This window comes from Pecten maximus, chromosome 5 (assembly GCF_902652985.1).
Source record: "Pecten maximus chromosome 5, xPecMax1.1, whole genome shotgun sequence".
Lineage (NCBI taxonomy): Eukaryota > Metazoa > Mollusca > Bivalvia > Pectinida > Pectinidae > Pecten > Pecten maximus.
Genome location: NC_047019.1, coordinates 7,197,760 through 7,210,574, shown reverse-complemented (window position 1 = coordinate 7,210,574; position 12,815 = coordinate 7,197,760). Strand labels below are relative to the sequence as shown.

The following is a 12,815-nucleotide window of genomic DNA, read 5'->3' as shown; positions in this document are numbered from 1 at the left end:
CCATCTGTAAAAGGATAATATCCTCAATGTTGTATGCCCCTGGGAAATCATAGAAAAATTTCCGGTGCTTAGTGTCTTCACTTCTGGTATGAGAAAGAAAATGGTATATGGTGCTGAGATTTTTGTTGATATTGACTCTGATACTTTGAACTAACGCTTATTTTCTGAGGCATAATTTTTATATAATTTCATCAATATATATTTAATTTTGTTCGAGCTGACCAAAGGTTAACCGTATACAAAATGGTACGATATGCATACAGTAAAACTTTGGTGTGACCTTGGAGAAGGCTATATCATATGTAAATGAGATGATAAAGTTACAATTCTCAATGCAGATATTCCTACTTCAGCAGAGCATTTCCCTAGAAAATAAAACGGGAAGGAAGTTATCCTTCTTCTGGTTGGCCGGCAGCCCTTTGAACAACATCTCAATAACCAAGAGGCCAAGAGGTCAAGGGTCATGATATTGGCCCAGTAGCATGATGGAATTAAAGGCTACTAAGTTTGTTCAAATGAATCATGCCAACTTATTTTCAAGATCACAGGGTTCAAATGTGTTCAATATTTCAATGGCTTTTTAGGTCATCTGACCCGAAGGGTCAGGATGACCTATAGCCATCATGCTTCGTCCGTCGTCGTCCGCCGTGCGCCATGCGCCGTGCATCGTGCGCCGTCCGCCGTCCGCCGTCCGTAAACTTTTCACATTTCAATCTTCTTCTCAAGTTCCACCAGTGGGATTAAGATGAAACTTGCCAGAAATGATCCTGTGATGGTCCTGACCAAGTGTTGTTATTTTTCGGGTTGGTCCGAAATCCAAGATGGCCGCCAAAGCCGCCATTTTGAAAACACATTTTAAACTTCTTCTCAAGTTCCACCAGTGCTGTTGGGCTGAAACTTGCCAGAAATGATCCTGAAATGATCCCGACCAAGTGTTGTTATTTTTCGGGTCGGTCCGAAATCCAAGATGGCCGCCATAGCCGCCATCTTGAAAAACACATTTAAAACTTCTTCTCAAGTTTCACCAGTGCTATTGAGCTGAAACTTGCCTGAAATGATCCTGATATGATCCCGACCAAGTGTTGTTATTTTTCGGGTCGGTCCAAAATACAAGATGGCCACCATAGCCGACATCTTGAAAAACGCATTTTAAACTTCTTCTCAAGTTCCACCAGTGCTATTGAGCTGAAACTTGCCTGAAATGATCCTGATATGATCCCGACCAAGTGTTGTTATTTTTCGGGTCGGTCCGAAATCCAAGATGGCCGCTAAGCCGCCATCTTGAAAAACACATTTTAAACTTCTTCTCAAGTTCCACCAGTGCTATTGAGCTGAAACTTGCCTGAAATGATCCTGATATGATCCCGACCAAGTGTAGTTATTTTTTAGATAGGTCTGAAATCCAAGATGGCCGCCATAGCCGCCATCTTGAAAAACACGTTTTAAACTTCTTCTCAAGTTCCACCAGTGCTATTGAGCTGAAACTTGCCTGAAATGATCCTGATATGATCTCGACCAAGTGTAGTTATTTTTCCGGTCGGTCGGTAATCCAAGATGGCCGCTGAGGCCGCCATCTTGAAAAACACATTTTAAACTTCTTCTCAAGTTCCACCAGTGCTGTTGGGCTGAAACTTACCTGAAATGTTCCTGAGATGATCCCGACCAAGTGTTGTTATTTTTTAGATTGGTCTGAAATCCAAGATGGCCGCCATGGTAGCCATCTTGAAAAACACATTTTAAACTTCTTCTCCAGTTCCACTGGTGCCATTGAGCTGGAAATTGGTGAGGATGTTAAGGAAGGAGGGCCAACAAAGTGTTGTTATTTTTTCGGTCTCGTAAAAACTTTGACATGGCAGCAATGGCGGCCATTTTGTAACATGATTGCGCAATCATGCTTTTCCTGAACAACACCTATTTCAAACTTCTTCTCAAATTCCACCAGTGGGATTCAGCTCTAACTTACCAGAAATTATCCTTAGATGGTCCAGACCAAGTGTTGTTATTTATTGGGTCGGTCAGAATTCCAAGATGGCTACCATAGCCAACAGTGCCACTATATACTTGCTACAGAGAATGCATACTACAATAATATAAGGGTTTTAATTTAGAGTCAGATGACCGTTAAGGCCCCTGGGCCTCTTGTTATGATCAATGACCAAGAATCACAGGGTCAAAATATTTGGCAAGTAACATGCTAGAATGTCGGGCTACAAAGTAGTATTATGTTGTTGAAATATATAACCTTGACTTACTTTCAATATCACAGGAATAAAATGGTTTAAAATCTTATTTTTTAATTACTTTTTCCAAATATCCAAAATGCTAAGGGTCATGATATTTATGCCCCCGCCATGAAATATAGTGTAACCCATGTCCGTCCCATCCCATCCCGTCCCAATGCAATTTAACTATCTTATCTCAGGAACGGCTGATGTTATTCTCACCAAACTATGTTTCAGGGTGTCAAGTGGCAGCGGGGGACATTTACGTCTTACAGAAATTTTCAAGTTTTCTAAAATCATGCTTAGATGAAGGTTTATCAAATTTGTTGAAAGTGATAAAACTTAATGCTTGATGTCACAAGGAACAAAAGTACTAATATTTAAAGTGATGGTCATGATATTTGACATAATACATGAGTTACTGAAAAAGAGAAATTGTATTACACATAATTTGATGTTCAGTAGTCTTCCCATTGGGCCTCTTGCTAGCTCACCTTCCGAAAGGTACCAGTTCTTGTTTCTGAATCCTCATTATTTATTTATGTACGGTTTATTAATTTTGACACTGCTATGAAACTGTTGAAATGAAACTTATGGCACATGAATATTAGGTTGTCATGGTAACCAAAAGAAACCCTCTATTTGGATGAATCTTGTTCAGGCTACTTCTATTGTGAACCAGTTGAAATGAAATTTATAACACAGGAATATTAGGAACCATATGAAGATGGTCCGTACCATCAATATTGCTGATATACCCCTTATATGATATACACGTATTGTAATGGTATTTTTTATCTATAAACAACTGTATGAAAATGATGTGTTATAGATATGATAATGATTTTAGATATTAAATAAATCATACATGTATGTGTAATATTTTGACCTAGTAAAAAAAATGAAAAAAATATGCACAACTTTTGTTTTAAAACTTGTAGAATGTGTATCACTTGTTAACAGTCAACACAATCCAATGTCCTGTGTTCCTTATCGAGTGATGATCTTGTTTCCATGTGCCGATTTTTTTGCCATACCATGACATAAGTAAAAGGGTCTTCACCATGTACATTTATGATGAATTAAAACAAGACTAATGAAAGTTTTATGTTCATTTTATCTGTTTTAAATCCTACAGTTAAAATGGACATCAATTTTTTTTATTAACTTGAATTTAAACAGCCTTACATACCAAATGCCACATTAAACTTTCCTGTTGTTAACTAGTACATGTTCAAATATTTCTCAAATATTGGTTTAAAAGAAGCTCACCAAAATATCCACAGGTAGGATGGTGTGCCATTCTGTTTCCATTGTTATAAGGGACTCGGTGGCTGAGTGGTTAAGGTGTCCCAACACTTTATCACTAGCCCTCCACCTCTGGGTTGTGAGTTCGAAACCCACGTGGGGCAGTTGCCAGGTACTGACCGTAGGCTGGTGTTTTTTCTCCAGATACTCCGACTTTCCTCCACCTCAAAAACCTGGCATGTCCTTTAATGACCCTGGCTGTTAATAGTACGTTTAACATAGGAGGTTTAACAAAATAAACCAAACCAATCAATTTTGATATCATTTAATGCTTACAACAATAATTATTTGATGTCCAGGATGCCAAATCCCGATTCCAGTGTGCTGTGGCATCTATGGCCATGAAAAACGCTGTTACAGACACTTTTCGTCGAGGTTCTGCCACCCTGGGGAAGCAGGCCTCTGTCAGTGGCACACCTCCGAAATCCCGTGAGAACTCAACGGAAAGGTCAGTATGTGTAAAGGGTCAGAATGACCACAGTCATGGTCAGTGGTCTGTTGTCATGAATAGGTCAGATTTGTGACATGAATACAAAAAAACAACACAAATAGTTTTGTTAGACAATAAGCCCATCCATATTTATTTCAGTTTAGTAAAAATGCTTTAAAATGAAGTATTTATGGTCCTACAATTAGCCTTTCCCTGGTTTTGGTTCAAAGATTGTGTCGAGCTGGTGATAAATAAGATATTCAATGATCTTTACTATGCAATTAGCTTTTACTCCATTTTCACTGATCATAAAAACTGCATTGGAAAATCCTGTGTACTCAAAGTATATTTTGTTTATTCAAGAATGTGTATTAGGAACAACCAGAACTCCTGTCAATTTATTCTGAGAATAGTAACTTAGAAGTTTAAGAGTAACTTTCATCACTTATTCGGTGAAAATGTCAATTGACTGCCTTCATTGACAATCCATACAAATTTACTACCGTTGTTCTCATTTCAAGCAAAGAGGTTCAGGACAAATCACCAAGTAAGCAGAATTCTAAAGAGGAGGAAGCCTTCCAAAAGGGGTGAGTGTTTGTAGAATTGCTTTTAAGGTTACCTGTGACCAAGTCTCAAGCGACCTATTGCAATATCTTTTTGTCGATTTTTGTGCACCGTCCATTCTTCAACGTTTGACATTTTCAACATCTTAATAACCAAGAGGTCCAGGGTTTTGATATTGGGCCAGTACTATGCTGGAATGGATGGATACTAAGTTTGCTCAAATGAACAACCTTGACCTACTTTCAAGGTCATAGTGGTCAAGATAATAGCAAGTGAGTTCCTGGGATGACACCCAAAAATTTCACAAAAAGAAGTGACCTTGACCCATTTTCAAAGTTGCAGGGGTTAAATTTGTTAAAACACTAAAGATATTTGTCCAGTAGGTTCCCAGGATGATTCCTGACAAAGATTGTGAAAAGCAAAGGCCTTGACCTAAACTTATGGACTTAAAAGGAGTTCAAATTTTGTTAAGATACTTCTTAAGCAACATCTTATGATTAGCTGAAAGACTTTGAATCTACAATCCCATGGGCCTCTTGCCATGTAAGTGTGCAGGAGTGTACTCAGTAAGTAATTATAAATGGACAGCTAAATGAAGAGTGTGATAGAAGCAGAAGAATTTTTTCTTTAAAATCTGAATTTATTGATAAGTGTGGATTAATTTTTAGCTTGTTTCTTCGGCGAAGAGGGAGATTTTAAGTGTGGATTAATTTTTAGCTTGTTTCTTCGGAGAAGAGGGAGACCTTATGTTGTCACTTCGGCGTCGGCATTGGTTTTTCAAATGTTAAGTTTTTGGTGCAAGTGTTGAAAGGCATAGTAATTTAGGGTAATATGGTCCCTGTGAGGGTTAAACTATCCCTTGCCAGATTTAAACTAAAAGATTTTTTTTTTAAAACCAGATTTTTTAAATTTTTGGACTTATAATATTTCTGCTTTAAGTAAAGCAAGTAAAGGTTTTAATGCATCACTTTATAATTGTACTAGGGTGTTGATATTTGGCAATATAGTTCCTCTGGAGTAAAACTACAAAAAAACAATGTGAAAATGCTAACATTAGACAATTTATACCGTTCCACATTTGTCAAGGGAGACAACTCGCATTAGGATAATATTTTATCAAAAAATTGAAGAAATAGGACCAAAAGCAATTATTTCATATATTAATTCTATCTACAACAGCATAGCTTAATTTAATAGTTTGCATATAAATATAAATTGGAAATGGTTTTGAAAATTGCATGAATACACAATACACAATCTGATCAAATAAATAATATAAATATTTCTAATGCAATTTGCGAAACAATTCCAATTAATATATTTTAAATATTTATTGACAAATATTTGGGAGACGAGCTATGCTGTTCTCCAACAGCTCTTGTTTTTTCTCTGCTGGTTACTGGTTGAGATTAAGTGGGAGAATTGTTGACATCATGCTGATATTGTACAATGCAGGTTCAAGCAAGGTTACAAGGCACAGATGGGACGCGAGCTTTCATCCTTACGGGAACACCAGAACTCCATCAACCAGAACCTGGAGGAACTTATGGACACTTATGACAGTCCACCGGAGGAAGAGGAAAGGTCAGGGGTCAAAAATATTTGTAACATCTCAACACATTTGTTCCATAAAAGCACATGTTGGTGATTTGATATTCAAGAAATCACTACTTCCCCCGTGCGGTAGATAACACATCCATTCACTATACAACTGCATTTCTATTGTAAACGATATGGTTGATTTAAACATACAGGTATGTCATAGGATGGAGAAATGAAAAATTGTTCTGCGCATACTGGCAACATATTGCGCTCAATGTGGAAACCCTTTATAAAGCTAAAGAGAAATTCCCACCTACCAGATTTAGTATAGTAACAAAATCAAAAATTGAGAGACAAGAATCGTTCAGTGATGCCTTGTAACACTTCTGACAGAGCTTTAAACTTATTGAATAATAAACAAACACACCGAGGTCATGCAGTGTTGTTGTTTAAGATATGAAGTCTTGTTAATTTGTATACTTAACACATTTTCTCAGCACTATTTCTTGTGACATGTTTGTGAACCCACCATGTTTTCCATTTTCCATGTCATTCTAGATTGAACGTTCATACAAGCCTTTTGTTTTTATAGGGCATTCAAGGAAGTTGTGATGGAGAAATTATGGGAAATGGTCCCGGAGTGGGAGATAGCAGGCAAGCGGCTACGGATGATGTTAGCTGGTCTCGTCTTCTTCATGGCCCTGTGTAGCATCATCATGTCCTTCCTTCCCTTAAGCCAAGCCATCCCAGTATTTCCAGACTATCGACACATGGACCATCCACCTCTCTGATGGCTGCCCCTGTAGAATTATTATTTGTTATGTTTTGGTTTTTATATGAAAAATTAGATTTTCCTATTGTCCTAACTATTTTAATTTAATTATTTTGTTATGGTATTTCAACCATTAATTAATATGATAGTGTTAGCAGAGTTATATTTTAAATTAAATTAGATTGTATGGGAAAATGTGTGATAATATGCTTTCGCTGTAATGCAATTAATTTCATAAGGAATAATTAAAATGTCTTGTTTATCTTATTTGGGTAAATTAAAATGTATTTAAAAAATAAATGTATTTTTGACTTAAACAATCCAGTAGGTGGTATGTTGATATGCAAGAAGGGTGCAGTCACTAAGAGAAATGTTTGATAATATATATATATGTAGCTTATTTAGGACATCCCAGATTTGCCAAACTGTCACACCACAGGTCCATGGTACTCAGAAGTTTTGTTCCAACTTCAGAATGACATCTCTTTGACTTTGTCTCGGCTTTAAGAGAAAATTGGTTTTGACAAACAGACTAGCATAAAGCAGGCTGCTCAATAAAGCAAGTTTTTTATTTCCAGAAAAACATAATTTGGACGATATAATTGCCACCAGGAATGTTGCTGGTCGTTTGTCCATTTCTGGTCATGTATTAGCTTGAGAATTGATATTCGAATGAAGTTTAGACTTGGTGGGTGGCTTCCCCCTGGGTAATTAACTAGTTTAAAAGAACACTTAAGAGTTGGTGCTTTGGTCAGCCAAATGTCAAGGTCACTCTTACTGAGACTAAACTTGTCTGGGTGATAACTTCAGAAACGATACTTAAAACTTAGGAACAGAGCAAATCAATATTGATTTGGAGCGTAGTCAGCCAAAGGTCAAGGCCACCGTTACCCAAAATTGGAATTTAGTTTGCCAAATGATAACTTGCAAATTAATTGTCAGATGGAGTTTGAGCTTTGTGTGTGGCTTCCCCTAAGGTATTTGGGTCAAGGTCAGCTAAAAGTCAAGGTCATCGTTGCTAAAAAAAGGTTTTGTCATGTATCTCAATAGCACATCGTCACACAATTTTAACACTGACTTGGTATGGTGGTTGTAACCCAATTCGCAGAACTCTATTGAATATAAACAAATTAAGTCACTGATGCTAAAAATAGATTCTGTCTGCCCTGATTATTACCATTTACCAGAGACTTTTTTTCTGGGGTATACCTTGCATTAATGATATTCAATGGACATTATTAAAAAATTTATGGGATAAGTTAACATGCATTATCATATACATGTACATAATTTACAATTGGTATTTTCCTGTTTTAGCCATTGCCCAGTTGCCATAGGAAATTATGTTCGCTCCAGTCTGGTCCCGTTTAATTACTAACTAATCTGGATTTCACGATCCTCTATAACCTTTTTTATATGAGTTTGATTACCTCTCATAAGTTATCAGGTATTTTGCATTTTTTTGTTGCTTTTTCGCTTTGAAAGTCCCATGCGTAGCATATGAGATTTGGCCTAATCTTTGTTCAATGCTACAGGACCCCTGTTTCCTTTAACAATCGTTTGCTATTGCTAATTATAAGTTTTGAGTATTGACCACAAAAGCCGATTCCCATAACTGTCTAATGAACTTTCTCACAAGATTATATTTAGCCCTAATTTAACATTCGTTCAGGAGATGATGTTTTACATTTATTATTTGGAGAACATGGAAATCTTTTTTCAATACATTGCGCAGATCTTTCTTTCTATTCTTGCTGCCCCGGGTTGGGCCATTTCCACTGGCTATCTTGTGATTTTCATACAATTTTCAGGATTGTAGGATTTGTATTTGCTGCATATTTATTTTGATTTTCGAAGGTGTTCGAAACTTGCACCCATTGGAAATTAACCATGTTCATCATTCTGTAAACAATGTTTTATATGGTAACCATGGCAATGACAGTGTTGACCACACCAAGTCAACCCAATTTTAACCAGCTGTTCCTACTGCCATCTTGATATGAAAAACTACCATCTACCCTACCAAGTTTGCTGCAATAGCCATCACTAAAACAATTCACTTTCAGATTATGTACGTATTATTAAATGATGACAATACTCGCCTGTACATCCCACTTCTAGACTGCCCCTAAACAGGGCCACTGACTGAACAAAAGAATCCATGTCATGACAGCAAAATTTGTTAAGCGGTATTAAACGAAATTTATTCGTATTGTGCCAACTAGTCAACTGCCACATATTAGCTGTGTGAAATTAACTGTAAAGTATGCTGTCCTTGCCAGCTTTTTCATTTAGTTATTTTCCATTGACAAATAGTTATCTCCCCTTGTCCTAGATATTCTACAATACAAGATCATCACTATTACCCATGCAACAGAAGTGATATGATGAAAATGTGCTGAAAATCATAGCTTAGATAAGATTTATTTCGAAAATTCATTTTGCCCCTCTGCCAAACAGCCGATGTCTGTCTGTCCATTATTCTTTGTGAATGCAACTCCTTTGTCACTTCTTGATGGGTTTTGACAAAAGTTGGTACAAATGAACACCATCATTGTAGGTAGATATGAATGAAGGAACAACTTGGTTTTATCTAATTTTGTGAGAGTTTTACGGTCTGTAAGCCCTTTGAATATAACTCCATCATTTCTTTGTGGATTTCAGTGAAAGTTGATAAAAAGGATGATAATGGTGGGTAGATGTATGTGGAGTAAGTAATTGTGGGTTTGACTGTTTTTGCAAGTTTTACGCATTACAATGTACATGTATAGATTTTGATATCGTAAAACAGCTCTACCTACATTTCTTAACGGATTTTGATGATTCGAAATGGTAGATAGGAAGCTAATGTGGGTACACAAAGAAAATATGACTGTATTATCAAGTTTTTTCTGCATCTCTTGTGAATGTAGCTATACTGAATAGAGTTATGCCATTTTGTATTGTTCAAGGGGAATTTCATGTATTACACTACTATTTTCCACTAATGAAAAGAAATAAGATCTGATATCAAGTTGTATTCTAGCCTTTAAATCAGAACCATACTTTGATTTTTGAGTTTTCTTCTGAATTTTGAAAATCAATTATAAAATGATATGCTATATTTACAATTCATTCAGAAATAATATAAGTTATCTGCATCTTATACTTTCCCCATTAATTCCTCTGTAAGCTATTGTTGTTTGATCATTGTTGCCATCACTACATAGTCAACTTGAACATTTAATTACTGATATCTATAAATTTGAAGAATGAATTTGACAGAAATCAAATTCCTTTAATTAGTACTTGAATCAACATATCATTGTTTTGACAAATCTTCAACCTGCTATAATGTTTGGTTCAAAAGTCATATCTTTAACGATTCACATGCATTTTATGCTTTTTCTGTGTTTTAAAATCAATACTGTGATACTTTTTAGTAAAATGTGTTAATTTATGTATATTAATTTAAAAATTGTATGATTTTTGTAACATCACATGATTGTCATGTGACAGTACTGTGATTGATGGATGTTTGATAGTACAAAGAGAACAAATAAAACCAGATTGAGAATAACTTTATATATATATGCAATAGCTTCTGACCCTACCCAGGTTTCTTTTTAACTTTTTAATCTTTTAAAGTCATAGGATCTACGATATTCACGTCAAAAATAAATGTCCAGTTTTCAGGGAAATGACTCTCAAGTTGAATAAATGAATTTTAAAAATACCTTACATTGTTTTGTTTTCACCATTATGATCAAATTAAGGAGATATTATTGTTTTTCCACAAGCTCATGATTATCACACAGATAATACTTACTGATTTTCAATATACAAGATCACAGTTCTCGGATTATATATTCAAGATAAAAAAAAGTCTTGTATGTTCATTACACATAATAAAGTTATATCAATTAAAACAATTTTATTGTAAAGAAATAAAGATTTTTGAGTTAATCAATCTTAAACTGGTTTAAGTAGCCATGTGCTGTACAGGTAATTGTTGACAAAAAGAAAATGATGTTCGGATATTAGAGTGCTGTAGAATGCATCGAAAATGCCCAAGCAGCATGCAATATGTTGCATTATCATGCCAATATTCTGATGTGTGGTAACAACTGGTAAACTGATAACATATGAAACAGAAACAGATCTTGGGGAAGTTTGGATATTTAACATTTGCTGTTTTAATACTTAACACAAACAAAATTATACCCAATTAATATCTAAATTGAGTGGGTATTTTTCGTAAGTGTCCTTCGTTCCTTGTCCTTTTTTCTTTTCCGGCATATGAAAATTCAGATTCAAATTCGGGTAGAATAACAAAAGATAGCTAAATATAAACCATGAGGTTTAATGTCTGTAGAGAGTTATTCATTCATAATATTATGGTAGACTTGCCTGGTAGACTTGCCTAGCCATGATGAAGCTTTTCAGTTAGGTCTCCTGTGATGCAAGAACATCAAATGTCTTAATATTTATCTCTTGGAGCATCCGATTAAAATGTATGTTAAAACAAAAATTTGTTCCATAATTTTCTGTGTCAATTAATGAAACAAAGCCATATCTTATGTAATGTGACAAATTAATCAGTTAATATTTAAAACAATAAAATATTGTTTCCAAGAAGTTGAGCCATCTGGAGTTATTTTTGCATTTGTTTGACTTGGTGGACTGTACTGTTTATCAGATCTCCTACAAAGTGGGAAGGGGATTCCCCTGGAGATACGTGTCCCTGCTTATGTCAATGCTGCAGGAGTTGTCCATGTCCCTGTTAATGTCAATACAGGAGTTGTCCATGTCCCTGTTAATGTCAATACAGGAGTTGTTTATGTCAATGCTGGAGTTGTCCATGTCCCTGTTAATGTCAATGCTGGAGTTGTCCATGTCCCTGTTAATGTCAATATAGGAGTTGTCCATGTCCCTGTTAATGTCAATACAGGAGTTGTCCATGTCCCTGTTAATGTCAATACAGGAGTTGTTTATGTCCCTGTTAATGTCAATACAGGAGTTGTCCATGTCCCTGTTAATGTCAATACAGGAGTTGTCCATGTCCATGTTAATGTCAATACAGGAATTGTCCATGTCCCTGTTAATTTCAATACAGGAGTTGTCCATGTCCCTGTTAATGTCAATACAGGATTTGTCCATGTCCATGTTAATGTCAATACAGGAGTTGTCCATGTCACTGTTAATGTCAATGCTGGAGTTGTCCATGTCACTGTTAATGTCAACACAGGAGTTGTCCATGTCTCTGTTAATGTCAATGCTGGAGTTGTCCATGTCCCTGTTAATGTCAATGCTGGAGTTGTCCATGTCACTGTTAATGTCAATGCTGGAGTTGTCCATGTCCCTGTTAATGTCAATACAGGAGTTGTCCATGTCCCTGTTATGTCAATACAGGAGTTGTCCATGTCCCTGTTATGTCAATACAGGAGTTGTCCATGTCCCTGTTAATGTCAATGCTTGAGTTGTCCATGTCCCTGTTATGTCAATACAGGAGTTTTCCATGTCCATGTTAATGTCAATACAGGAGTTGTCCATGTCCATGTTAAATGTCAATATAGGAGTTGTCCATGTCCGTTTATGTCAATGCTGCAGGAGTTGTCCATGTCCCTGTTAATGTCAATACAGGAGTTGTCCATGTCCATGTTATGTCAATACAGGAGTTGTCCATGTCCCTGTTATGTCAATACAGGAGTTGTCCATGTCCCTGTTAATGTCAATGCTTGAGTTGTCCATGTCCCTGTTATGTCAATACAGGAGTTTTCCATGTCCATGTTAATGTCAATACAGGAGTTGTCCATGTCCCTGTTAAATGTCAATATAGGAGTTGTTTATGTCAATGCTGCAGGAGTTGTCCATGTCCCTGTTATGTCAATACAGGAGTTGTCCATGTCCGTTTATGTCAATGCTGGAGTTATCCATGTCCCTGTTAATGTCAATGCTGGAGTTGTCCATGTCACTGTTAATGTCAATACAGGAGTTG

At 36.2% G+C, this 12,815-nt stretch overlaps 2 protein-coding genes across 3 annotated transcripts in view; one reads left to right on the top strand and one right to left on the bottom strand.

Annotated features, from left to right (window-relative positions):
* LOC117327005 overlaps positions 1-11,455 on the top strand; it is a 98,566-nt gene extending 87,111 nt beyond the window's left edge. For both annotated transcript variants that reach the window (XM_033883815.1, XM_033883814.1), the window contains 4 exons: positions 3,830-3,978; positions 4,482-4,547; positions 5,980-6,108; positions 6,659-11,455. In XM_033883815.1, the coding sequence (XP_033739706.1) occupies positions 3,830-3,978; positions 4,482-4,547; positions 5,980-6,108; positions 6,659-6,857 (543 nt within the window). In that variant the 3' untranslated portion in view covers positions 6,858-11,455. The remainder of the gene's footprint in view (positions 1-3,829; positions 3,979-4,481; positions 4,548-5,979; positions 6,109-6,658) is intronic.
* Positions 11,456-11,521: 66 nt separating this feature from the next.
* On the bottom strand, positions 11,522-12,208 carry LOC117326732 (putative uncharacterized protein DDB_G0286901). Its single transcript, XM_033883454.1, has one exon. It carries the CDS (start codon positions 12,206-12,208, stop codon positions 11,522-11,524), a length of 687 nt encoding a protein of 228 aa, XP_033739345.1.
* Positions 12,209-12,815: the final 607 nt, after the last annotated feature.

Excerpts from the sequence above, each read along its gene's own strand:
- LOC117326732 (XM_033883454.1), bottom strand. The coding sequence starts at position 12,208 with ATGGACAACTCCTGTATTGACATTAACAGGGACATGGACAACTCCAGC.